At 46.3% G+C, this 25,139-nt stretch overlaps 1 protein-coding gene across 2 annotated transcripts in view; it reads right to left on the bottom strand.

Annotated features, from left to right (window-relative positions):
* DNAI4 (dynein axonemal intermediate chain 4) overlaps window positions 1-25,139 on the bottom strand; it is a 779,679-nt gene that overhangs the window by 244,454 nt on the left and 510,086 nt on the right. For both annotated transcript variants that reach the window (XM_069641948.1, XM_069641947.1), the window contains 2 exons: window positions 21,214-21,365; window positions 18,790-18,947 (listed from right to left, as the gene is read on the bottom strand). In XM_069641948.1, coding sequence (XP_069498049.1) covers window positions 18,790-18,947; window positions 21,214-21,365 — 310 coding nt within the window. The remainder of the gene's footprint in view (window positions 1-18,789; window positions 18,948-21,213; window positions 21,366-25,139) is intronic.

The following is a 25,139-nucleotide window of genomic DNA, read 5'->3' as shown; positions in this document are numbered from 1 at the left end:
TGATGCAAAATGTGCTGCCAAGTTCCTTGTGCGAGAGGTATTCTCACGGTGGGGAATCTGTGACGTGATCCGTTCAGACAACGGCACGCACTTTGTAAATGACCTCTTCAAAGAAGTGACCTCCCTTCTGGGGGTGAAACAAAAACTATGTTCGATTTATCATCCAATGGCCAATGGAGTTGTGGAGAGGATCAACAGGCTGCTCAAAAGCAATTTATCGAAATTATGCAGCACGTTGAAAGAAAATTGGGTATATTGTCTGACCCTAGCACTGTTCCAACTCAGAAACCAACCATGCAAGGACCATCATTTAAGCCCGCACGAAATTGTGACGGGAAGAAGAATGCACACGCTGCTCTCCCCTGTTAGGAGGGCGTCCGATGCGCACAGGGCTGCCACAGTGCTGGGAGAAGAGTTTAAGGAATACCTAACACAGCTAACACGCGCAGTACGCAGCATAGCAAAACAAATTGTTTCTCCATTTACTGAAGATGTAGCAACAGACACCTTCATGCCGACAGCAGACAGCCCGAAGGGCCTTTAATGCCAGGGGAGCAAATTCTGCTCAGAACCTTTGTGAGAAGGTGGAATTCACCAAGATTTCATGGTCCATACACAGTAGTGTACAGCACCCCAACTGCAGTTAAAGTCACAGGGTTAAAATAGTGGGTGCACCTCTCAGACGTAAGAAGGGCACACAGTGTTACACCTCCCCAAAATGAAACTGACTGTGTGGATGCCATCACTGGCACAGGTTGATATGATGAAAATTGCAACTTAGACAGGGAAAGTATAGATGAAAAGCAAAGATTTTATATATTTTGTCTCTCTCTTTCTCTCTCTCTCTCTTTCTTTTCTTTTCATATAAATCGTGTTGTTTTTTCTATTTTTTCCTCATTTTTTCCATGATGAAATGAAAAGGAATTGTTAAATGCCTAACTGAGTAAAGAAATGAAAAAGAGTGAATAATTGCAATTATGTTTCTTTTCATATGACTTAACGAATTTGTCTCGCCCACATAGGTTCAACATGAGCCAATGCGACGAAATGGCTGAGCAAGCTGAAATGTTAGACAGAAATAGGGATGCCACTAGGGCCAGTAGATTAAATAATTTGGAATGTGTTATAAAATATGCTGCCTTATTATTTGCAATAATGATGTTTTATCTTATTTGGTATAATGTTGTTTTATATGTGGCAAATGAAATGAACAAAGGGGGAAGCGGAACTGATATGACAAAACCAGGGTCTAAACTAATATGGACTGAAGCAACAGCTATTTTGAAGGACACTTATATCATTGAATTGAATGATAAAAATATAACATTGCCCCTTTTACAATTGCACGTAAATGAAACTGCTATTCCATTGTTGAATAATACTGGAGCCAAGGAAATAGAGCCTGGATGGAATGTAAATGATGATTACTATTGGTTAACTGATTCCAGAAATACAAGCATGCGTACACACACTGCACCAGAAACCACTAATGAATACACACGTCACAATGAACAACATAGATGAGGCATGGTCTAGAATATTCCCACTGCAATATTCACTAGTTGGTACCCAATTAAAAAACAGAAGGAGGAGAAAAAGGGGGGTGGGAAAAAACAGATACAATATTTATCATAACTTGGGGTTAGATGAAATAGAGGACCCCCGACACCCTGACCAATCAAACAAATGGTATTCAGACATGAGCACCGCAGCAAAGCAAGCAAGTAACGAAAGTTGTTACGTTTGCTCACTTATTCCTCACGCAACTGGAACCCCAAAAATGTTAATCCCACAGGAAGTACCCTTGTCTGAGGCCCAATGTTTGATTCATTTGATGCTGTGTAGAATAAAGAAGACATTTCAAGCACACACAGTCACAATGGAAAAATTGGAAAACGAACAAACTTGCACTAGCAGACGACAAGGAGTAATCTGCCTCCAGGAACCATTTTTCGTTATAAAAGGCACAAGGTATGCAGATGACAAGTGGCATGATGAAACAATTGAATGCAAAGCAGAGAGGCTTCGAGGGCTGCCAGATGAAACATACGAATGGGCAAAAGAAACGTGCATCCCCATCTGGACACAGCATATCACCAAGCTGACATGGGTCACGCCCCTGGAGAGACCCATAAAGATTCAAAAGGAAATACCGCACAAACTTTGCTTCCATGGAGAAGGGAAGGTGAACATGGGAACGGTGCGGCAGTGCAATAAGACTTTAATAATGCCAGTCATGAAAAAAGGCACTGCTGCATTAATGGACATATACTGGATCTGTGGCAAACGAGCTTACCTGCATCTCCCAGCATCTTGGAGGGGCACTTGTGCCCTAGCCACACTTCACTAAGCACTAATGGTGATACCAGAGAGGCACGTCCAGTTTACAGCAAGGCCTTTGGCTGACACATCGACAGCAGGCCAATCGACCCACACATCGGTAGCAGGGCAATTGGCTGAACCATCGACAGCGCCCGATGAGACAATCACAGAGCCTCCAGCATACAAACTATTGTCAGAAGAAACTTTGAAAACCAAGTTGTCACGCAGCAAAAGATCCAATTATATTTCGGCCAAATCGTCAGAACTCCTTGCTAAAATTCCACAACAGTATAAGCGTTTCTCATCTGCAGAAACATTCTTTGCATCGTTCCTAGCACCTGGCGTTCAAGCAAGGGCGAACGCGAAATGGCTGCAGATAACACGCAGGGAGCTCATCCAGCTGGCCAACGACACTGAAGAAGGATTCAACATCATAAAAATAGAGCTCCGTGCACTGCGCCTGATGACGATGCAAAACAGATACGTTTTAGATCTTATCACAGCAATGGACGGTGGTGTTTGCAAAAGAATTGGGGGGGCATGTTGCACGTTCGTACCAACTTCCGATGCTGGTAACGGGACACTATCACATGTGATAACAGCAGTGCATAATTTAGGAGAAAGAATGAGAGCAGAAGGTGGAGTAGACAACAACATGTGGTTCGACGATCTGTTCAGCTGGATACCATCATGGGTGAACATTGCAGCAAAGATACTTATTCCCATCATAGTCTTTCTTTTCCTAATATTCTGTGTGTGCCAACTGAACTAAGATGCTGTGAAAATAATATGCCTAATTCAGCAATGATGATGGTAACAGTGGGCCGACAGACAACAGTGGCTACTATGATAGATGCCCAAGTACAAACCGGAGAATACACCACCCCACAGTATAGGATGACTGCCATCTATAGACAGTATGGGGACGTGGTTGATAATCTACATTACACTACCATTAGGGAACCAAAAAACTTGCTGTGGTATAACGAGGTTTGGATAGATTTAGATGGGGATGGTGGGATATACTTAATGGTCACCCCTGAAGAATATGCAAGAAGGGGTAACAGCTTAAGAAATGTGTGTAAAGCATGGATGCCAATAAAGGGTACACCTTCTTGGTATGAGGCTGTGGTTGAAGCTGAGCGCTAGCGAAGGGAGAACGGCAGGAACGAGATAAAGTAGTTTGTTACTTTAGATGTAACGAAAGGGGGGAATGTATGGGAGCGAGGGGTCCTCAGGCCCCCTCGCATCGTACGCTCCTCAGTACAAGGCTTGGGCCACGTGCCTCTGGTAGTGGAATTGCCCCTTGCCCTTATGTAAAGTTAACTACGGTTGACTACTGCATAGATGGGACTACTGAGCAGGACACTGGGCATCCATCTTTTGTGCCCCTTTTCGACTCCATCTTGGGTAAACAGGCCTCAGTGCGATAGTACAGCAATGCTCAGCTCCCCTTTCCACCGCAGCAGCCAAGGACAGAGACACACACACACAAGGCGCGCAGGCAGCTGGCTGGCCCCCACCCTTGCACTCCCCCTGCGAAGGAAAGCTCTGCGCTTCCATTCTCACGCTGAAGCTGGAGAAAGTTGCAACAATCAATATGCTACAGTTTTCTTCCTCTGAGATCACTGTTTGCCTGAAAACCGGCATGTGAATCAAGATGAGCTAAGCACTTTCTGCTCAATTCGTTCTCATAAACGTGCAAGCCACCCACCCCCATTAAAACAATTTATTGCCATCCTGACCCTGCACCCCCTGTAAGGTATTTCTTTCAAGTGCCAGACCCTCGCCTGTGCTGCGAAACCCACCCAACACACCCACTACTAACCTTAAGCATTTTTATTATTATATATGCTTTTACTTGCACTAATGAATTTGAAACCTAGAAAGGAATGCGAAACATAGTCTGATTCTTTTGCACGCACAATAAAGGTCAAGGCCTTCAATTAAAGCCACAAATGACCCAATTGTACTGACCATAATCATTGTGTGTAACTATGTAGAAATGTGACAAGTAGCATAAAATGTTGTAAATAATTTGTCATTTAGTGTGCAACAATACTAGCTTAGGTAGTGACCACAGTGACCGGACCCTGACCTGCATGAAGCACAAGATGTTTGACGTCCGTAAGCTACTCAGCCAACCAGGAGGAAGAGATGCTACCCACACCTACAGCACCACACCGTCTGGCCAATTGGGTCCATTTAGTATTTTTTGTTAGAGTTACTTTAACTAATATAAATGTTGGTACTGATGTAATGAGGTGAGAGTTTTTTGGGTTATTTCCTAGCTGGAGAAAAAAACCATCCTTTGAACTCTTGCAGCCGGGTCTCAGTGACTCTTTCCCCGACAAGGGGGTCTTTTTCTCTAACACGTAGTAAGATGGGGAAAGGCACCTACAGTCTTGTAAGGAAGGCATGGTATCAAACAGTGAAGACAGACACAAATGATCACAGTTCACGGGTGTTTATTGAACTTCAATGGGTTGGTTAAACGCCTATACAACCTTAAATCTAAGGATGGATGCAAGCTATGACCATCAAATAATAATAGCACAGTCCTAATTGAGTTTCTGTCAAAATAAAAGGGCCTATACTAATAAACCCATTGCAATCCAGTCTCTTACTGCAGAGGACCTGTCGTAAAAAAACAAGCACCAAAGATCCTTTCTTATCAGAATTTTACATTCACAAGTTCTCGTTTTCAGTGTTCATCATGGGTCTCCCTCCTTCATGCTTGCACCCCCTTTTTTAACACAATGTTCACAATTGGTCTCCCTCAATCGGGCTCGCACCATGGCTCTCCCTCGTTTGGGCTCGGTCCCCTTTAAACAATGTTCACAATTGGTCTCCCTCGTTTGGGCTCGGACCATGTCATCTTACTTTCTACGTCCTCCTCTTGATATAAAGAATCGAAGACTTTTGAATGTGCAATGGATTTTGCTTAAACTGTCATCTGACCACTTCGGTTGACTTCACACAATGTTCTTACTTTCGTTTCTGCCAGTTCTTGGCTGGATGCCTTACAGAGACCTATGATAGAGCAACCATGTGGTGCCGAATCATTCTGTCACTGGTATCATATTTTTCTCCTTAAATGTTCAAAACATCCATCAGCAATTAAGATTCCCTTGTGTCTTTCATCACACACATTTCAATCTTTGTTCTTGCACTCTTTATACAATGTTGCCGCTTGCAACCTTGACTTCAACACAGACCGGTCTTGCATCGGTTTCCCCAACTCACCGGCTGCATTGATCTCTCAGGCGTTGCCTTGATCTTGGAGCCAAGGGCGGTACCACAGCGGCTGCTGATCATCCCCGACTCGGTCAGCCATGCAGGAGGGCCCAGGGTATCTCCGACACCCAATACAGGATTCTTCCGTTTAGATTCCTGGCCTTATGCTTTGTACTCTGAAGGGTTCTGGAAAGCAACCGTTTCTCGCTGGAAAGGTCAAGGTTATCTCCCTTCTTGTGTACCTTTCTTGGTTTGCCGTCTTTCTTCCCTCATGCAGCTGCTATTAGAAAATTAATCTTCCTTCATGTGCTTTGCCTTGGTTAGAGTCTGCTCTCGTGCTCCGCCTTTTATCTGTGTGGGGAAGGTTAATAGACGTCAGGTGTGAGTGATTACCAGTAATTGCCTGACTTTGTCTGACCATAGTAGTGGGACATGTCAGGTACAATGCTCGGGTGCAAGTCGGTTTTCTCCCAGAATGGGCTGTCCATGTCAAAGTGTTTGTGAAGGGAATGGTGTGGGTGATAGAGGGGGGTGGTAGGATGGGGTAAAAGTGTTATAGGGAGGGGGATACCGCTTCTCGCCATCAGGTATCCCAATCCCACTCCCTGAAGACGCATCACCCAGGTGATCCTCCCGCACAGGTCCATACCCAGGGTCTGGATCGAAAGGCGATGTTCATGCCCTGGCCACCTGAGAGAGAGAGAGACCCCCGGGGACTAGCGGGTGAGACACCTTCTGGTTTCTCACAGTCTCCATAGAAACTGTCTTTCTCCAGTGATCCCTTTCTCCGGCAGTGCTCTCCAAACATGTACAGTCACCAATTTTAAAAAATACTTTGAGAACCCACTATTGCGAAAAAGAATGCTAGGAAAGGAAATGTATGTTTAAATTGGGAAGCAGCATAAAAAAGTGAAAAGATGGGGGGAAAATGATCTACAAAAAATTGAAAAATGAAGTAAATGGACAGTATAGCCAAGTCTCAACAAAGGGCAACTCAAACCTCTGAAATAGAACCCACCCCACATTAATCCAGAGTTTGCACTCATTTAGGCCCCATATTCTTCTTTACCTCACTCTTAGGAATAGGGGATCCCACTTTTTCTTGATCTGGTGGAAACACTCACATTCCCTTTGTGTGCTTTAGCTTCCAAGGACTTTCCCTTTTATTAAATAAATCCCCTGTCTCCTTTAAGGGTACTGCCCACCATGGGGAAGGCAGGAGGGAGTGTTCTTTAGAGGCTTAAGAGAAACCCTGGATTCCTTAGAATAAAATATGTTTGTAATTGTTCAACTCTATAGCCTTGCCCACTCCACATCTTTGGTGTTCTCAGCACACCACAGGCTGCACCAACATCTCTGTACCTTTTGTTGCTGTCCTTCTGTTCAGCTTCACCATAATCCTTTTTTATTAACTCCAGGAGGAATACCCATTGTACGAATGTTGAACCCTGACGTCTCAGCCCTCCTCCGCATCAGGCACATTCTCATGGGGATTGCTCCATCCGTCCAGTATTTATCATTGTAGGTTTTGTTCCTTTTGAAGAGGGCCATCAGTGTGCTTACCACAGGGAGGCCTGGACAGATCTGCCCCCTAGAATAGCCGTGGTCAAGGGAACCAAATCATCTACCCCCTTACACGTCTGAACTGCCGTTCATATCGTGAGAAGCCCCATCCTTTGAATGGATCTCGAAGGACCTGCAGGACAGCCATTCACCTGTATTACTGCCATTCATCACCCCATCTATGCTACAGTCTGCCAGAACCCTGGATTCAAGGTCTAAGAGTTCCAGAAAATCTGTTGTACACTAGCAACACTCTGCAATCTATGTTGCCGTTACTCCCAAACCTATCTCTGTGATAAAAGTACCTAGCAGTACCACTCAGCATGGGTCGATGTCACACCACTACATGGGAGGGAGCCAGCTTGGTTTCAGGCAACTATGGTAGGTGTGGGGGTCGGTGTCACTCTCCGTTTCCTAGCTCCAGTTGCTCTTAACGTGCATTATTCCATTTTCTTGCACTGTCTGTCCCTTGATTGCCCATTGTGGTGAGTTGGGGAAACACTGCATCCTTTTGTATGAGCAAACTTGAGTTGGTCTCACCTGATGTGCCTTCCAGAGTGGGATTGCCTGGACTCGCCTTCACCTCAAAAGAGGTGGTCTTTCCTTAATTAAGAAGAATGCACCTTTTTAAAAAAAATATGAACCAGGACTACATGTTCCAGTATGCCACAGAAGGATTAGAGTCTTAGCAATAGGGAACCTGGAAATTGTAAATGCTTCCCAAAGTATAATACTAGACTCATTTTGAAGGCTCAGAATGTTTGGACTGGGTATCATGAAGTCAAACCTGATTGCAACACTAACGGACTTCAAGATCAAAGGAGAGGTGAATGCTGAACATGGCTGGAATGCATTCTGCAAGAAACCCAGGCATCGTACCTGCAAAGCAAGGATCAGGACATTCCAAGTTGGCTGAATCAACAAAATTTGATCACAACAATTTTGTATGAACACTGCGCGGGAGCGTCTGTTCACATTAAAAATCCAAAATGGCACAGTGGGCACAATGCTAGTTTAAAGGCTCAGGGCAGATAGTGATAGCAGGGGCTGGGGATCACTCCTTTAAATGACAAAGTGAATGTTAGGAGAAGTTGAAGACAGAAGAAGTAATGATTTAAAGAGGTAAATGTGACTAAGTGATTGTCTGGCAACGTGAATGCTGAAGAGGTAAAGGCATGCATCCTGCAAAAGGGAAGTAATAATAAGTAATAATAAGTGCAGTTTTCAAATGAAGCATCAATAGTATATGTAAATTAAGCCACAACATAGAAGGACCAATCCGGGGCCAGCTTAGGAAATCAGGAACCGGCTCAGTGCTGTTAGAGAAGGTAGAACACACCAGTGAATGGCGAAGACTGGGAGGAAGCAGGTGTGCTTGTATCTGCTCCCTAGATACAGGGGAGGCTAATGCCTGGGAGAGATGGTGCTTTTGTTGCCAGCTGTGCAATGGTTGGTCTAGCAAGGCTATGCCAGAGGTTCTAACAGAAGGACATGTGCTGCATTGAAAACAGGGCCTCAGCAGAGATCCTGCTTGCCAAACCGCATACCAGGGCGACGGCCTGAAGGCGAAGGCTACCCTCATGCAGTCTGAGTAAAAGAAACCCTGACAGAAGGTGGAGAATATCGTCTGCCTGAAAGGGGGAGAGAAATAAACATTTCAGTCAAGAAGGTTGTGCTGAATGAGTCTAAGGTTGTGGAGAGACCAGAGAGAAGCCTGAGTAAATCCAAGGTTATGGAGAGTCCATCGAGAACTCTTCAGTAAATCCAAGGTTATAGAGAGACCTCTGAGATGAAGTCAAGAAGGTTGTGCTGAATGAATCTGAGGTCATGGAGAAACCTGAGAGAATTCAGAGTGAATCCAAGGTCATGGATATACCAGAGAAGGTTGATGTGTTAAAGGAATATGAGGTAATGCCAAGTGAATTTATTTATTTTATTTATTTTGCATTTATTTCAGCGCACAAAGCCCTGGGGCATCTAGTCGTTAGTTACAGAAAGAGCATGGTACATAGGTGAAGTGCAAGGAGACAAATATGTTTACAGATATCATTGGCAAAACCTAATATCAGGGTGAAGGAGGCTACATCAGGCAGCATATAGGACAATTGTTAAGAGTTACACAGACTGGAGAGCCTCGACCCATGGTACAGGGCGGAGCCTCAAGCAGTATATGAGACAAATTGATAAAAGTTACACAGAATGGAGAGCCTCACCTCATGGTACGGGGGCAGCTCAAGCAGTACATGGGACAAATTGGTAAGAATTACACTGACTGCAGAACCTTACCTCAGGGTACTGGGCCGTGGGGGCAGCCTCGAGCAGTATATGGGACAAATTGGTAAGAATTACACAGACTAGATCGGCTCACCTCACGGTACGGAAGGCAGCCTCAAGTAGCATATGGGACAAATTGGTAGGAATTACACAGACTAGAGAGCCTCGCCTCATGGTATGGGGGTAGCCTCAAGCAGTGTATAGGACAAGTTGGTATGTGTAAGCCAACAAGGTTGGCAAAGAAAGGTGTGACAAAGCCATAGCGGGTAGGTAAAGGTACACGGATGCAGGTCAGATACAATATGGTTAAGGCAGGTAAGGTTAAGTTTGTAGCATGATGCTACTGGTCAAGTCAGATAAGATATTGGCAAGATAAGCATACATGAATAATGCAAGGCTATTGGACAAATCAAGCTGTTACATGTTAGGATATATGCTTCAGCGCCAGGCTGCAGGTCAAATCGGGTGAGCAGTAGGCAGACTCAAGTACATATACCGCACAGGGCTACGAGACAAAGCGAGGTTTGCAACAAATTACAAGTGCTGAAACATCAAAGGTACAGAATGGGAGCAGGTGTCAGGTCCAGTGGACAGTTTTGTGGTGTTAGCAATCAGTAGTTCTGGGTACCGGAAAGAGCAAGAAGGGAACATATTGGTTAGGCTGGCTGAGGAGGTCGAATCTATATTCGACTAGGTTCAACATTTCTGATCCTCCTTAAAGGCACAGATTTTAAAGCACTTAGGTGCAACTTTCTAGGATCGCTAAAAATGAGGCAGAACAGTTAGAGGTTGATGGCCAGTTGCGAAACTCCTCAAGAAGCAAGCAATGCAAGGACAGGCCAATGGCTGGGCGGTACGGTTGTAGCGCATAGGGTTATAAGGTGGCAGGGTTATAACGCACATGTAAAGGCAGCGGATGTAAGAGACGTTACGGAATGACCAGGATGGCAGAACATGAAGCTTTTAGCATAGGAAACTAAATAGAATTAACAGTGTGTTTACATTAACAAAGGGGTGCTGGAGGGCACTCACCATAAGGGTGAGTATTTGATAACACTCTTAGCAAGGATGAGGAGCCAAAAGTGCAGGATCGTGGGCAGAACAATGAGAGGTCAGCATGAGAAAGAAGGTCAGCGTGCAATTGGAGCCGTGAAGGCGACCTTGAGAGAAGTTCAGAAGACTGGGTGTATCATGAAAGTCGATTTGATCCCGGTGTACATTAGGAGACGTGTAAGTCCGAAGGTGTGAGATGGCAGAGAGAGGATGGACCAGGCTAAGTGCAGGGGGTTGCAGGCTTACTGGTGGATGCGGGGTAGTCAGCAAAGCAAGGTAGTGGTCCGAGCAGAGGTAGCGGCAGGTGTCCCTCTCAGCCCTCCCAAGCCCGACAGGGTTGGTAGAGACCCTTAGATGAAGTCCCCAGGCCAATCAGAGTTGTTCAGGGATGGTGGCCTAATCAGACAGCAGCTGATAGGTAGGTGTAGAGCCACAGCTACACAGAGGCGACCCGGCGGCCATGTTGGAAGGCCCGGGTCGGAAATCTTCATTGTAGGTCTTCGTGGCAGTAGGCCCCCCAGAGCAAGTGCTCAGTAGCGGAGAGGAGGGGGAAATTTGTGCTAAACAAAGATCCTGAAGATGGAAGAATCATAGGTAACTCCAGGAGGGAGCTAGCCAGGTTAGCATCTGGTACATGTTGTTGTTTACAGTAGGGATGGTCTTTAAAAGGAAAGGTCTATGAACACCTTTGCTTGCCAAACTTGGAGAACTCTTTTGTTGTAGTACTAAATAAATAGGTTACAACTTTCTCTTCAGAACCATTTAACTTAAATTGTTAGACTAGCGTGTCCCAGTTGGGACACAGGGCCTCATTACGACCCAGGCGGTGGACCATGGTGCTATTAGCACCATGGTCCATGCCGGAATCCGGCATGGTGGATGGCGGAATTACCGCCCCCATCACAAGGTTGGCGGGGGCGGTAATTCCCCATTCACCATTTGACCTTCCCCATTCCCATTTTGCCCCATAGGGCATAATAGGGATGGGGAAGGCGCTAATTACGGCACCGTAAATTACGGTTGCCGTAATTAGTTCCAAGGTCCCTTAGCGGGTTGGATTTTAACGCCTGCAAAAAGCAGGAGTTAAAGCCTCCAACCCGCTAAAGGACCTTGTAATCAGGCGCTAATTGTTTAACGGCGCCGACGCTCTTTACAGCGCCATTAAACCATTAGCGCCAGGGTCGTAATGAGGCCCACATATAAGGACAGGTTCAAGACTTTTTATGTTAAACAATTTAACCAACCTGAGTTACAGGGAACTCCAAGATATTCCTACTTTAAGCTATTCCAACCTGGCCTGGGTAATAGCCTATTCAGGATATCCTTATTAGGTTTAGTAAATTTCCATTGAACTTGTAGCTGTTAATTAAGCTTGGACCTTACATTGTGAATCATAATAAAAGCATGTTAAACGAAACTTGTGTTGTACATTGTGACACTGCTTAAAATCCCTGCAACATCCAGCAGGCATGCAACAACACCTTCTTCATATTGTGGGATGGTTGTAGGGCCTGCAGATGTTGAGCGATAGCTGAAGCTCATAAAGGGGACTTCTGTACCCGAGCCCAGATGGAACTGCCTCCCTGGATATACATTTGAAAAATCATTGATCGTAGGAGACCAGTAATACAAGGTCAAGCTCTAATCTTGGTTGCTTCTTCGCAGGGTTCACGAGTATGCGATGGAATCAAATCATTCAAAAATTATTTTTAAGACCATTAAATGTGTCATATCTATGGATTTGTTCAGTAGGATCTGGGAAATGATTCTATTAGAGGCTCTTTGGAGTGTGGGCGATAACATAGAGGTACAAATAAGAGGAGTTGGAAGAAAATGTCTAACTTTTCTTTAGAGATCAATTCAAGAGGCTTCCATCTTGTTAAAGAACACTTGATTCCCCATATTTTCAGGCCGATTCATGGAATTAATGTGCGCCGAAAATTTCGGCGCAAGCTTGCGAAAACGTGCGATTCGCAGTGAAAGAGTGAAAATCGCAGTGCAAGTGCGAAAATCGCAGGGAAACCAGCGCACATCGATTCATGGAAGTCCGTGCGCGAGAAAAATATTGGATGTGCGCTGAAAAAGAGCGCGGCGTACGCTGGCGCGCAGGTCATCGAACGCCGTGTGATAAGGCCACAGCGAATTCGCACATAGCGTGGCGCACATAACAAAAGTAGGCGTAACACGGGGCGTTACACGCAGAATGGGGAACAACTCATGAAAATGTGGGCGTCACGGGGGAAGTACAGGAGGCAAGTGCGCGGAACGCCCACACGCTCGCCTACAACACGTATTCATGGAATGGAATAGGGAAAAACAGCGCACGGCCAAAGACGCGCACAGGCCCATACATGTCCGCCACACAAAAGCAGGCGGTAGCGTCCCTGCGCAGGAAAAAAATGTGTGCCAAAGTTCTACATGCGCGAGAAGTTCCGCACGCGATCGGGCCTGGGGGAGCTTGTGTGCGTGTATTTCAGAGGTGCGCGAGAAGTGCCACACGCGATCGGGCCTGGGAGAGCGTGTGCGTGTATTTCAGGGGTGCGCGAGAAGTTCCACATGCGATTGTCCTGGGCGCGTGTTTTTCAGAGGTGCGCAAGAAGTTCCACACACGATTGGCCTGGGCGCGTGTATTTCAGAGGTGCGCGAGAAGTTTCACACGCGATCGGGCCTGGGGGAGCGTGTGCGTGTATTTCAGGGGTGCGCGAGAAGTTCCACACGTGATTGTCCTGGGCGCGTGTATTTAAGAGGTGCGCGAGAAGTTCCACACGCGATTGGCCTGGGCGCGTGTATTTCAGAGGTGCGCGAGAAGTTTCACACGCGATCGGGCCTGGGGGAGCATGTGCGTGTATTTCAGGGGTGCGCGAGAAGTTCCACACGCGATTGGCCTGTGCGCGTGTATTTCAGGGGTGCGCGTGAAGTTTCACACGCGATCGGGCCTGGGGGAGCGGGGTACGTGTATTTCAGGGGCTCGCGGGTGGTTTTACACGCGATCGGGCCTCGGTGAGCGGGGTACGTGTATTTCAGGGGCTCGCGGGTGGTTTTACACGCGATCGGGCCTGGGGGAGCAGGGTACCACTCACCGTCTGTCTTGCGTGTAGAAGAACGCATAGCCAACACCCACCCGCTGTGAAGTAATAGCGTGTGAACCCCAACGCCTGCAAAACACACGCACCGCACCCCACGAAAAGCAACGCCCGTGCGCGATACATCACAGACGCGCATACACGCTAAGGGCCTTTGGTCCAATGGAATCACGTATGCGTGCTGACGCGCTTACGCGCTAAGGGCCTTTCCTCGAATTACACGCTGACGTGTAGAATTTTCACGTGCCAAATCATTCCGTATCAAGCTGGCCACGCGTGAGCACACGGAAGACCACTCTCCTGCCCAAAAGGCCGAATTACTGCCCCCCAGATCCCCGAGCAGCCTCCCACGAGCCATCTGCTGCTGCCTGCCTGCCTGCTGCCACCGTGCCCTGCCATTTGGTGCCTGCACATCAGCCATCTGCAGGGGTCCAGTTGCTGTGTCCACCCCTGGAACAGAACACTCCCGACTGGGATACTATCGCTCCACAGCCCAGCCCCAGGACCCAGTTGCCCACCCACGCCTGCCTCGGGGGTCGCCATGTCGGGGCAAACACCATCCGAGACCACTGGCGACCCCCAACCAGAGGGGCAGAGGGCCACCAGCTTCAGTCAGAAGGAAGTTGGTGTCCTGGTGGAGCTTGTCCTGGGGCATTGTGATGCCCTCTTCGGATCAAAACGCGCCGACAAGGAAGGACGGGACAGGATCTGGGACGACTTTGTGGTTGCCATCAACGCGGAGGGGGTGGCAACCCGCAACATCAAGCAAGTCAAGAGCGCTGGGAGGACTTGAGGTCCAGGACCCTCATAAAGGCCCGGCGCCTCGTGGAGGGTGGCCGGGGCTGCATGAGTACCATCCAGCTGAGGGTCCTGGAACGCGTACGCCCAGCGCTCCATGCCCAGATCCTTGAGAGGCAGACCCGTCTGGAGTCGAGCGGTAAGTGGGCAAGAATGCTGTGTGAGACAGGGCATGTTGCAGTGTGCTGGTTGTCTGATACTTGCCTGTATGTGTGACATAGGCCATGTACACGTGTGTGTGTGCAGGGACATCATGGTCATGCATGTGAGACCAGTAATGTGTGAAGCACACGGTTGGTGTATGTGTTTAAATGCAACATGGGGAGCCCTATGCGGAATGGACACATGAGAGCATGCCAGTCTCTGTTCCTGGACATGGGTGGGTGAGGGATGGGTGCTGATGCCATGTACATGTATGGTGTCCATGTCTGTGTTTCTGACCTGTGTGTCTGTGATTTGTGAATGCCATGAATGCATGACACATGTCTGTGGCAATGTTCAGATTCACTGATGCAGCCTAGTTATCCTTGCATCCACTGTGTCTGGGGTGTACGAGTCCAGATGGATGAAAGTACGTTGAAGTGTGTGCATGTGATAGGCATGACCCATGATGCATGTGAGTCCAAAAACAACATTGTATGCTTCAAGAGTCCCTTGGACATGTTTGCTTATGTCCATAGCATGCGCCATGCCTGTTACTGCATGTGTTTTGCCTGCACTGACCCATGTGTTGTGGAGGGACATGATTGAAGTGATCTTTGACAGTGCCAATCATCTGCTATTGCTTCCTGTCTAGGGGACCATTGTACAGTACCCTGATGCTTGTGTTCTATGTCTCCCTCTACACAGCGCAAAGTGATGAAGAGGGCGGAGACGGCGCTGTGGAGCTAAGAGGCGGGGATGCCCCCAGGGCTGCAGCGGAAGGGGTGGGTGAGACCCCACAGGGGCCTGCAACGGCAGAAGACGGTGTGGAGCCATCCAGGTTGGTGGTTTCCACAGAGGAGGAGGAGGCCGCTACTGAGCCGCACATGGGGCCTGGTGGGGGCATCCCTGCTGGTGCAAGTGGTGCAGTCCAGGGGCAGGAGGCCGAACAGGTCGCTGTGGAGGTGCCTGTGCATGTCACTGTCCCTGACACTGTGACTGCACCACCATGCACCAGCAGGGATGCCCCATCCCAGGCCCGTCCGCAGGTAGGGGGGATGTCCATGTCATCTGACTCCCCTCCACCTGTGGATGAGGGGACCCCTGGCCGTATGGAGAAGGTCCTGATTGGTGTTGTGTTGCGCACGGCTGTCATTCGTGATGAGGTGCGTACTTCCCGGGGGGAGCACGCACGTCATCACGAAGAGCACCGTGCCAACGTGGCCCAGTTGGCAGCGGTCATGGTCGGGGGTCTCGTATATGTGTCGGGCACTCTGGCGACCCTCTCCTCCTCTGTGGAGGCTGTACGCCAGTCGTACTCCATGCAGTCTTCCGGCCTAGATGCCACCAGGGCCCCCTGTGGACCTGCCCCGACCAATGCAGCCACCTCGGTGGGGATCCCATCCCTGCCACAGTCGGGAGTCGGAGGTCCAGCAGGGGTGGACACACCGGCAACTGGACCCCAGCAGATGGAGGATGTGACGGCATCATCGTGCAGGGCACGTGCACGAGGGCGTCGGTGGATTCCATCAGCCTGGATGCGGTCGTGCTGGCACAGGCAGTTGCGTCGGCGGCAGTGGCAGGCTCGACGTGGGAGGTATCATGGCCCGGGGCATCAACATCAGGGATGCAGGTATCGGCCAGAGGGCAGGAGAACCCTGGAATGGGAGTGGCTTCCGTGTGGGAGCGGTTGGGCCAGCAGATAGGTGCGGAGCGGCAGCGGGCAGAGGAACGGCTCACAATGGTCAGGGCGGAGGACTCCATGCGGAGGGCGCTGAGGCGGGCTGAGTGCCTCGAGGGTCTTCGCAGGGAGTTGGAGCTGGACACTGCATTATCCCTGCGAGACCTAGGGGCCAGGGAACATGCCCGCCTCCAAGCCATTGAACAGGAGTTCGATGATGCCCTGGCCCATGTCAACAACCAGTGAGCCGTCGGACTAGCCCGCTGCCCTTGTAAATAGTTATGTAGTTAGTGTTAGGTTTCCTTTGCTTTTGTATTTATTTTGGACCTTTTGGACAATGGACCACATTTTTGTATATAGTTTTTTTATTAGGTAGTATTTTTATGTAGGTTTCATTTCTTCAGTTGGGATCATGGACCCTGGTTTGTTTATCTGTATATAGTTGACTGTTGGATTTTATTTACCCATGGAGCAATGGTTTTCGGTTTTGTTTTTACCTTGGATTTACTTTCTTGAACTGTGACTTTGGACACCTTTCCTTTGGATTATGATTTGTCGTTTTTCATTATTTTACGGACATGCTGCTTTTGGTTTTTGATTCCCATTGTCATTTGTTTATTTTTAAGTCCATTTATGCTGTTTTTAATACATTTTTTTCATCAAACTTCAATGTGTAGTATCATCTCATTGGTATCATGCATATCATGATATGGGTTTTGAAATTCACTGACACCCATTGGGTGTATGTGAGGGACATGTGTTCATTTCCAAACTTGCAATTGGGGTTCTGTCATGTCATTGCCATTTCTAAGTGGGTGGATGCAATATTCGGGTGGGTGTTTGGCATTTGGAGGCTGACCATAAAGGCCAGGGATCTAGATTGTGATGACATGTTGGCTGGGGGACATGTGTGGGGGCCTGCTGGCTGGTGCCCCGCAATGCTGGGGGGTGGGGGTGCAGGGGGACATGAGTGGGACATGAGTGGGGGCCTGCTGGCAGGTGCCCCGCAATGCTGGGGGGTGGGGTGCAGGGGGACATGAGTGGGGGCCTGCTGGCAGGTGCCCCGCAATGCTGGGGGGTGGGGGTTCAGGGGGACATGAGTGGGACATGAGTGGGGGCCTGCTGGCAGGTGCCCCGCAATGCTGGGGGTGGGGGTGCAAGGGGACATGAGTTGGTGATCAGTAGTGCAAGGAGACATGTGCCTTTGCTGGGGGGCATGACCATGTTGGGTGGGCTGCCTGCGGGACATGACCAGGGATGCAGGGTAGTCCCCTGTGGTGTGGGCTGCCTGCAGGGGCCGTGGAGGGTGTACAGGGAACACCTGGGAGGACCCGCACTGCCAAATCACATCTAGGACTCCCCGGCACCCCTGAAATACACATACCCTGCTGAAATCGCGTGTGAAAATTCTCGCGGCACCCCTGAAATACACGTACCCTGCTGAAATCGCATGTGAAACTTCTCGCGCACCCCTGAAATACACGTACCCTGCTGAAATCGCGTGTGAAACTTCCCGCGCACCCCTGAAATACACGTACCCTGCTGAAATCGCGTGTGAAACTTCTTGCGCACCTCTGGAATACACGCGCCCAGGCCATTTGCGTATGAAACTTCTCGCGCACCTCTGAAATACACGCGCCCAGGCCAATCACTTGTGGAACTTCTCGCGCACCTCTGGAATACACGCGCCCAGGCCAATCGCGTGTGGAACTTCTCGCACACCCCTGAAATACACACACACACACTCCCCCAGGCCCGATCCCGTGTGGAACTTCTCGCGCACCTCTGAAATACACGCGCCCAGGCCAATCGCGTGTGGTACTTCTCGCGCACCCCTGAAATACACGCACCCAGCCCGTTCACGTGAAACTTCTCACGCACCTCTGAAATACACGCACACGCTCCCCCAGGCCAGATCGCGTGTGAAACTTCTCGCGCACGCGTGTTCCCGAAACCCGTAATACACGTCCCCGCTTTGCGTTTGCTGTTTGCCAGTCCGGTAAACTGGTACAGGGTTGGCGCAGCCCTTTGCGATGGTTTTGCGATCTTGATGGCTTTTCCTTGCACGAGGGCGTTCTTGGGGGCGTAACTGGCGCTGCTGCAGGGTCGCTGCGCCACTCTGCGCCACGTCTGCTTTTGGAGGCGAGAATCCATGAATACGCTGTGCGCGGAAATTGATTTTATCGCACGCGGCTGGCGCATACATTCGCACGGGCACGCTGTGCGCCAGCCGCGTGTGACACTTTTGTGCGAATTTCCATGAAATACCCTGATAGTTTCTACTGGGAACTCTGAAGTGATAATGCATTATGCATATTTAGGTACATAATGAAACAATATCCCTATGCTATGCACATTTAGATACAGTATGCAACAACATATGCTCATGAATTGAATTGTTCCTAATGCTTGTACGGTTATGATCAATTGTGTGGTGCTTTGACGCTCTAATAAAAACAAAATAAATACAAATAGAAAAGCAGATAATCTGTCTAGGAACCATCATGGGAGGGTCACTTCCAGAAAAAAATGTTCTCGTACATTAATCGTGTGGTGGCAGAGATTAGTTTAATGAAGTGATGATGGCACGGTGAGCATGCTTGCAGCATTGCCAACTTCTTTAAAGGATGGCCTTACCTGTGGACTCCAGTCCTTTCCTCATGTGCCACCTTGTAATTCTTCCATCCGCCGAGACCGAGATCAGCATTTCCCCTTTGTCATCTCCCAGCGTGCATCTTTCTTGGTCCAGCCACTTCAACTGCCACACAGGACATGTATGCTTGCCAGCGCTCTGACTGAAGCGAAATACATGAATATCACTTGATACATGGAGCTAGTTTATGCTTGCAATTGCTTACAGTTTTTCTTCATTCACCATCATCATCAAGGATTTAAAACAATAAGAAAACAGTTTTTTCATTAAAACATAAGTTAAACATCTCATAAAAAACATTACATTAAAGCATGTACATAGCACATTTAACGTAATTAAGGTCACCTGGGAAAAGATAAAGCTTTAGCTTATTCCTGTCACTTTTAGCAGCTAGATGTTACCTGTACTACCGCATTTATACGACCTGTACTACCGCATTTATATATTTCTGCACAATCGGCAGACCTGTATTACCGCATTTATATATTTTTGTATAATCAACTGAATTGATTAGTTCACTCTGGCCTTTTTCAACTTTTTGGTTTCCATCTTTATGGCAAATCAGGACATTCACCAAAGAAGTTGAACTTTGTTGTCTTCATGTACTTGTTGAGAATACATCCACCATGTATTTGTTTAAAACATAGGATTTTGTGTATTTGTTAAATGTGTTTACCTTTGTGTAATAAAAATTGTGATATATATTTTTCAATAAGTTTCAGGCATTGGTAAACCAGGACATTCACTAAAGAAGTGGAATTCTGTTGCCTCCATGTATTTGTTGAGAATACATCCACCATGTATTTGTTTAAAACATAGGATTTTGTGTATTTGTTAAATGTGTTTACCTTTGTGTAATAAAAATTGTGATATATATTTTTCAATAAGTTGTGTTTGGTGTGACTTTACATTGCTGTATGTTTTTCTTGGCTACCCTGGTCAGTTTCAGGTTAGGATATCCATTTGTTGGATACCAAGTCAATCAGTATTAGTAGCTTTCTTTGAATTTATTTCTCGCAGCTTTTGTATTTCCTTGTGAACACATATTTGAGACCCCCTCATTAGCTGTACCACATTTTGGGGCAATCCTCTTTTCATGTTTTTGTATTATCTATTGGCTGCTCCACCTGTTGGCAATTAGGTTTTGATGTAGACCTAGTTCCATTTCTTCTGCCCACAGCTTGAGGCCGACTCATGGGACTTTGAATTCCGGAAGGAATTCAGGTGGTAAACGGCAATGTCCTCACTTCAAATGTTCTTAAAAGTGTTAATGCACCAAGCACCAAAATACAGGAATATTCACTGTCTGCAGTATTGCATGAAAAGACCCTGCTCAGAAAATATCATCCATAGAGTAAAGAAATCAGCTGATGATAAATCAAGCCCAGTAGTCTTGTTGGGATTTTGGAACAAAACGGCTGCTTCAATTTCCTTCAAGGTGGCAGTGCCTTTATGAGGACCACTAGGTGGATGTTGAGGTGGGATTTCTATGCTTTTCCCACCTGCAGCATAAACTATAGAAAGGAACCATCTACGTCTTTCTAACTGTTGTACCAGAACCTCGCTTAGGGACGAGAGTAGTCTCAATTCAGCAAGGGGGCATGGTTTGGGTATCATTATACCAATAGAGGGTTGGCGATTTTAAAGGTGTGTCCATAATAGGCAGTTCCATTAAAGTGACAGGACCTTGGGGTTTCTCCTTTTGACAAGCCTGTGCCAAATGACTGGGGCATGGTAGGGTAAGCCAGGGGTTTCTCCCCACACTACCCCCGGGCCTAGGATCACATAATCGGTGAAGGCACCAAGTCCCCATAGTGGCCCCACTTATTGCCCCAAGAGCTAAGCAGGGGCCTTCGCCACACCACATATAGGATTTGTTGCATAAATATACTGTTGTATACTGAAGCAGAAATGGCATGTGAAGTATTAGACCATCTCATTTTGATCCCTTTCAGAACTGACTTGAAGTCCTATGGCTTTTCAACCAATTTCTTCAGAAAATTGTGTTGTAACTATTTCAAAGGATTATTTAGAAAATGTTTTTGGGTCAAATCCTGCCTAATCACTCCTGAGGCTGTCAGCCACGCTCACATTTGTGTCAACCTTACAAGCCCTAAGGGAGGGTCCAATCGTTGTCTGAGAATTTTGAGGTCTTGGTCGGTCTTGCCTGAGCAAATCCCTAACTCCTGACTCTGTGCGGCATGTAGAGACATGGGTAGGGAAGCTGGCAAGGGGAAAATGGGCAGCAGGCGTAGACAAGAGGAAGCACATTACAATGTCTGCACAAAAGAGTTTTCAGCAGTGACTATTGAAGTCCTTATAATGTTGACTTTTCAATGCCCATTTTTATGCACTAAAGCCAACTTACCTTGAAACCAATATGCAAGAATATTATGATGCCAACTTACCAGCTGTCCATTACTGGAATGGAATAATTGTTATGTACATTGTAGATTGCGACTGTGCCGTTGTACATTCCAACTGCTAAGAGATTTGGATTTGATGTGGAGAAGTCCAATGATGTAACACCAGATTCACAATTGAAAATTCTTTCTGGCCACTGAAAAGGTGCAAGTAAAGGCATTTCAATTACATGTTTAAGATCATTGATTAATTGTATCAACAATTTGCTACACACAAACACAAAGCAATCGACACAAGCAACTTTAAAATGAGCAATTGCAAAGCTTTTTCACTGCCATATCGGTACTGACTGGCCATAAAATGGAAACGGCTAGGAAACGGTTTAAGCAACTGGGCCTTTGATAGTAGTGCTTATACACAAGTCAACCTTGTTGGCTTAGCCAATGCTGGTTAGTAACAGACCTTGAGTGCAAGGAACAGAAGCGAGGACACCAGTAGTTTATTTACAGCTGCAATTGAGCTATTAAATGTCAGAAAACTGCTTTGTAATCATACCGTAAGGGTTACTGCTTGATAGAAATATCTCAAAGAGATCCCACAAGGTTGAATTTTGGGCAGGTAGCAGGTGGAAATATCCATAGGTAGTCAATGTGTGGGTAAATAACAAAACTACACCCACAAGCTGTGCGTCCTTCCTCACATTCTTTCTCCTGCCTATCTGTACCGCAATGCAATAGTTACAGCTGACTAGTGGTGTAGTTTCAGCCCCAAGGACAAAAGGAAACTGCGTCTCGCTGACGGGGGCCTAGAAACACAGAATTATTTCCTGGAATGTGAAAGCACACATTATGACTGGCAGACTGAAAGGCCAGCATGGAAATGTCAACACTGCCAAATACACCAACAGTGTTGTCAGAAACAGGACGCCTAAAATTAAGTGTGCCAGGTGTGTCAACCACAATTACGAAAATAAATTAGGCCTACCTTTCATTACATTATGAAAAAATGAAAGGCACGGTTTACAAAAAGAAAGCTGTCATGGAAAAATAGAAATGAACTAATTCTGCAGCATGGAAACATTAAGACAATTGCATCTGGGATTGAAAGGAACTTTTTACTAGTGACATTCCAGTGCCTGTGCCAGTTTAATATAAAGTATGACTTAAAGATGGACATTTATGGCATGGTGCAGGAGAAAAATGAATATTGTGTGCTGTAAGATATTTATGAAGGCCTCATGTACAAAGAAAGAAATTGCGACATTTAAAGCACAGATTTCTGTTCATTAGAGCTGACTTTAAAACTGAGATTCAAAGCCCAGGCATTGCTCACCTTTCCCCATTAGATGCAAGTGTCCACTTCTGCTCCCATTTTCATTTAGAAATCTCTTTGAAGCTTTCAAGTTATGGAATTCCATCTCAAAATCTCTTAGGGCCACTGAGAATCATCTAGCATTTAGACATACTCTAAAAAACCTTTTGTTCTAGTTTCCGCTTTTGCTATCGTCTCTGCCTGTTGGATACTTAGCGCCAAGCTACCTTTGGTGTAAGTGCGCTTTACAAATAAGTTAACATATAACATGGTCCATTAGTTTTTAAGGTCATAACTGAACTGGTAAAAACATGCAACTTCAGAGTGGTGGATTTCTGACTCACAGGAATGATGCCTGGTAACTAAAAGGAACTAATCAGAGTAAACAGGAGTACAGTAGATGTCCAATCCATATCAAGAGCCAATAAGCTGGCACCTGATAATTTAGGTAATTTGGGCGTGGTTAAAGATGTATAAGGAGACACACAATTAGAAATGGGGAGAGCTGCCCGATATCATCTGAGTGGGACTACTGACAAATTGCTAGACAACTAATCTTGCCTGAGAGACAGGAATTGGAGGAAGATAGAAGCTGCGATCCATACAAGGAGAGGCAAATCAAGGGGGATTGATGCTGGAGGTATCCATGAATGAACCTAGAGAGGCCATTTTACCAGATCCCGGTCCTTTCCATATGAGATGATCCAGAAGGTGTTTTTTTCCTGAACCCAGAGATATTCTTTGTAAGTAACTTGTCCAACTAAACCAAGTCTTGTGGGGATCAGTTTTGAGTTAAAACCTTCCCTGTATTGATTGGGTGGGCAGACAAAGTAGATCCCTAGCATTTTGTTAACAACTAATCATTTAATTAATTCCCCTATAGGCAACGTACATGGAGTGATTTTGCTGACATTGGAAATGAACATAATCACTTCCAATGTGGATAGAAATATAGTCTGTTAAAGTAATTGGGTACTCCTATTTCTTTTGCCAGCCCCAAAATTCCCTAAAGGGAGCGGTGCATACAAACTATATTCCCAAAAGCAGAGGGGTTTCAAATCATAACTGAATATCTGGGTTTGGCATAAGAAAAGTGTCTTCCCAAAGTTAAACATAATGAAGTCCTTGATTATCCACAGAGAGTTATAAAGTGACTACTGATAGTTCCATATATATATATTCCCAGAAAAAAACTTTGTTAAAGCGATGTTATGGTTAGGTTGCACTAATAAAAACCTATGAAATTCAGTGAAAAAAAATATTGTTAAAGGGTCGTTATAGTTACAAGTAAAACCGAAACCCCCCAGAAATTTGCCAGTTATGGTAAGCTAAGCAGCCTTAACTCGCCCCACCACCGTGCACTGTTAAGACTAATACCAAGGACAAAGATGACATCACAAATGTCATTTGTGAAATCACTGATGACATCACATATCTTGGCCACTTGTTTTTGTTTACTGACATACCTAGAAAAGGTGTTTTGTGCACTAACAGTCAGAATATGAAATACAAAAGGTGCTATATATCTAGACGTTAACCGTGTTGCATGTTTTTAAAGCACTTTTCTTAGGGTTTGGTCTCAGCTCATGGTGCACATACACGAGGCAATGCGCAGGCCTCAAACACACAATTCATTTGTATACATGAAGATGAAATTTAATGTTATTGACATTTTCTGCTGATGTTATTTCTTTCTTCTTTACTTACTTTAGTTTCCCTCTTTGTGCCTCTGATTTGTATGCATTGTGGGTCATCATATGTATTGTTTTTACTAACACAAGTGTGTAGTAAATCATGAATTGTTAGCTATTTATTCCATGTTAAATATTACTGAAAACTCTGATAAGGTAGCATTCATTATTTTACAATCCAAAGTTACCAGATTAAAAATATTATTGATGTGTGTCGTTATAAGCAGCGCATGCTCGGGATGCAAGTCATGGTTGAATTGCCTAGGGCATGAAGCTCGACTATGAACCCAGGCCCACCAAACCACCACCATTATCCACTGCACTTACCCTGCATCCTAATTCAGTGTCCACTATACCCTCATAATGTGACCAATGGCCAGTCTCCAAAATCCATGACGCATGGGCTTCGGCTTCAAATAGGCAAATCAGAGTAGACATTTTTCTTTGCTGAGGGCCAAGCCCACTTCCCTGGTAGCAAAGTTATGTCACTATTTTTTGTACTTACTTGTTACACTTTGTTAAAAGTAAAACACAGGACAGATTTGCAAAACCATGCTTTGAGGTCCTTGCTGATGCTCCTTGCGAATGTTTGCTGCAGTCTTGTTCAGCACTTCAGGCTGTAGCCACAAGCACAATTTATTTTCCCATTCAAACCTATCTAAATTTTGAAAAATGTTATGACATAGCCGGTCCCTGGTGGCCATGCCCACTTTAACCCCAGTGCCGGTCCCTCTTGGACATGATTGTCTGGCTTCTAGCTCGTGGCCACAAGCTATACCTCAGTCACCAAATGTTTATCACTTTTTTTGTATCTACATTATGACACTTTTCAATAAATAAAACAGGACACATTTGCAAAACCATGCTTTTTGATACTTGCCAAAGCTTCTTGCCGAGTTTGCTACAAATCCGTCCATGTTTCATTTTTGACAATTGTCAAAATGTACGTACACAAAATAGTCATATAG

Source organism: Ambystoma mexicanum, chromosome 1q (genome assembly GCF_040938575.1).
Source record: "Ambystoma mexicanum isolate Mex_15411 chromosome 1q, UKY_AmexF1_1, whole genome shotgun sequence".
Lineage (NCBI taxonomy): Eukaryota > Metazoa > Chordata > Amphibia > Caudata > Ambystomatidae > Ambystoma > Ambystoma mexicanum.
This window is presented reverse-complemented; position numbering and strand designations above follow the sequence as displayed.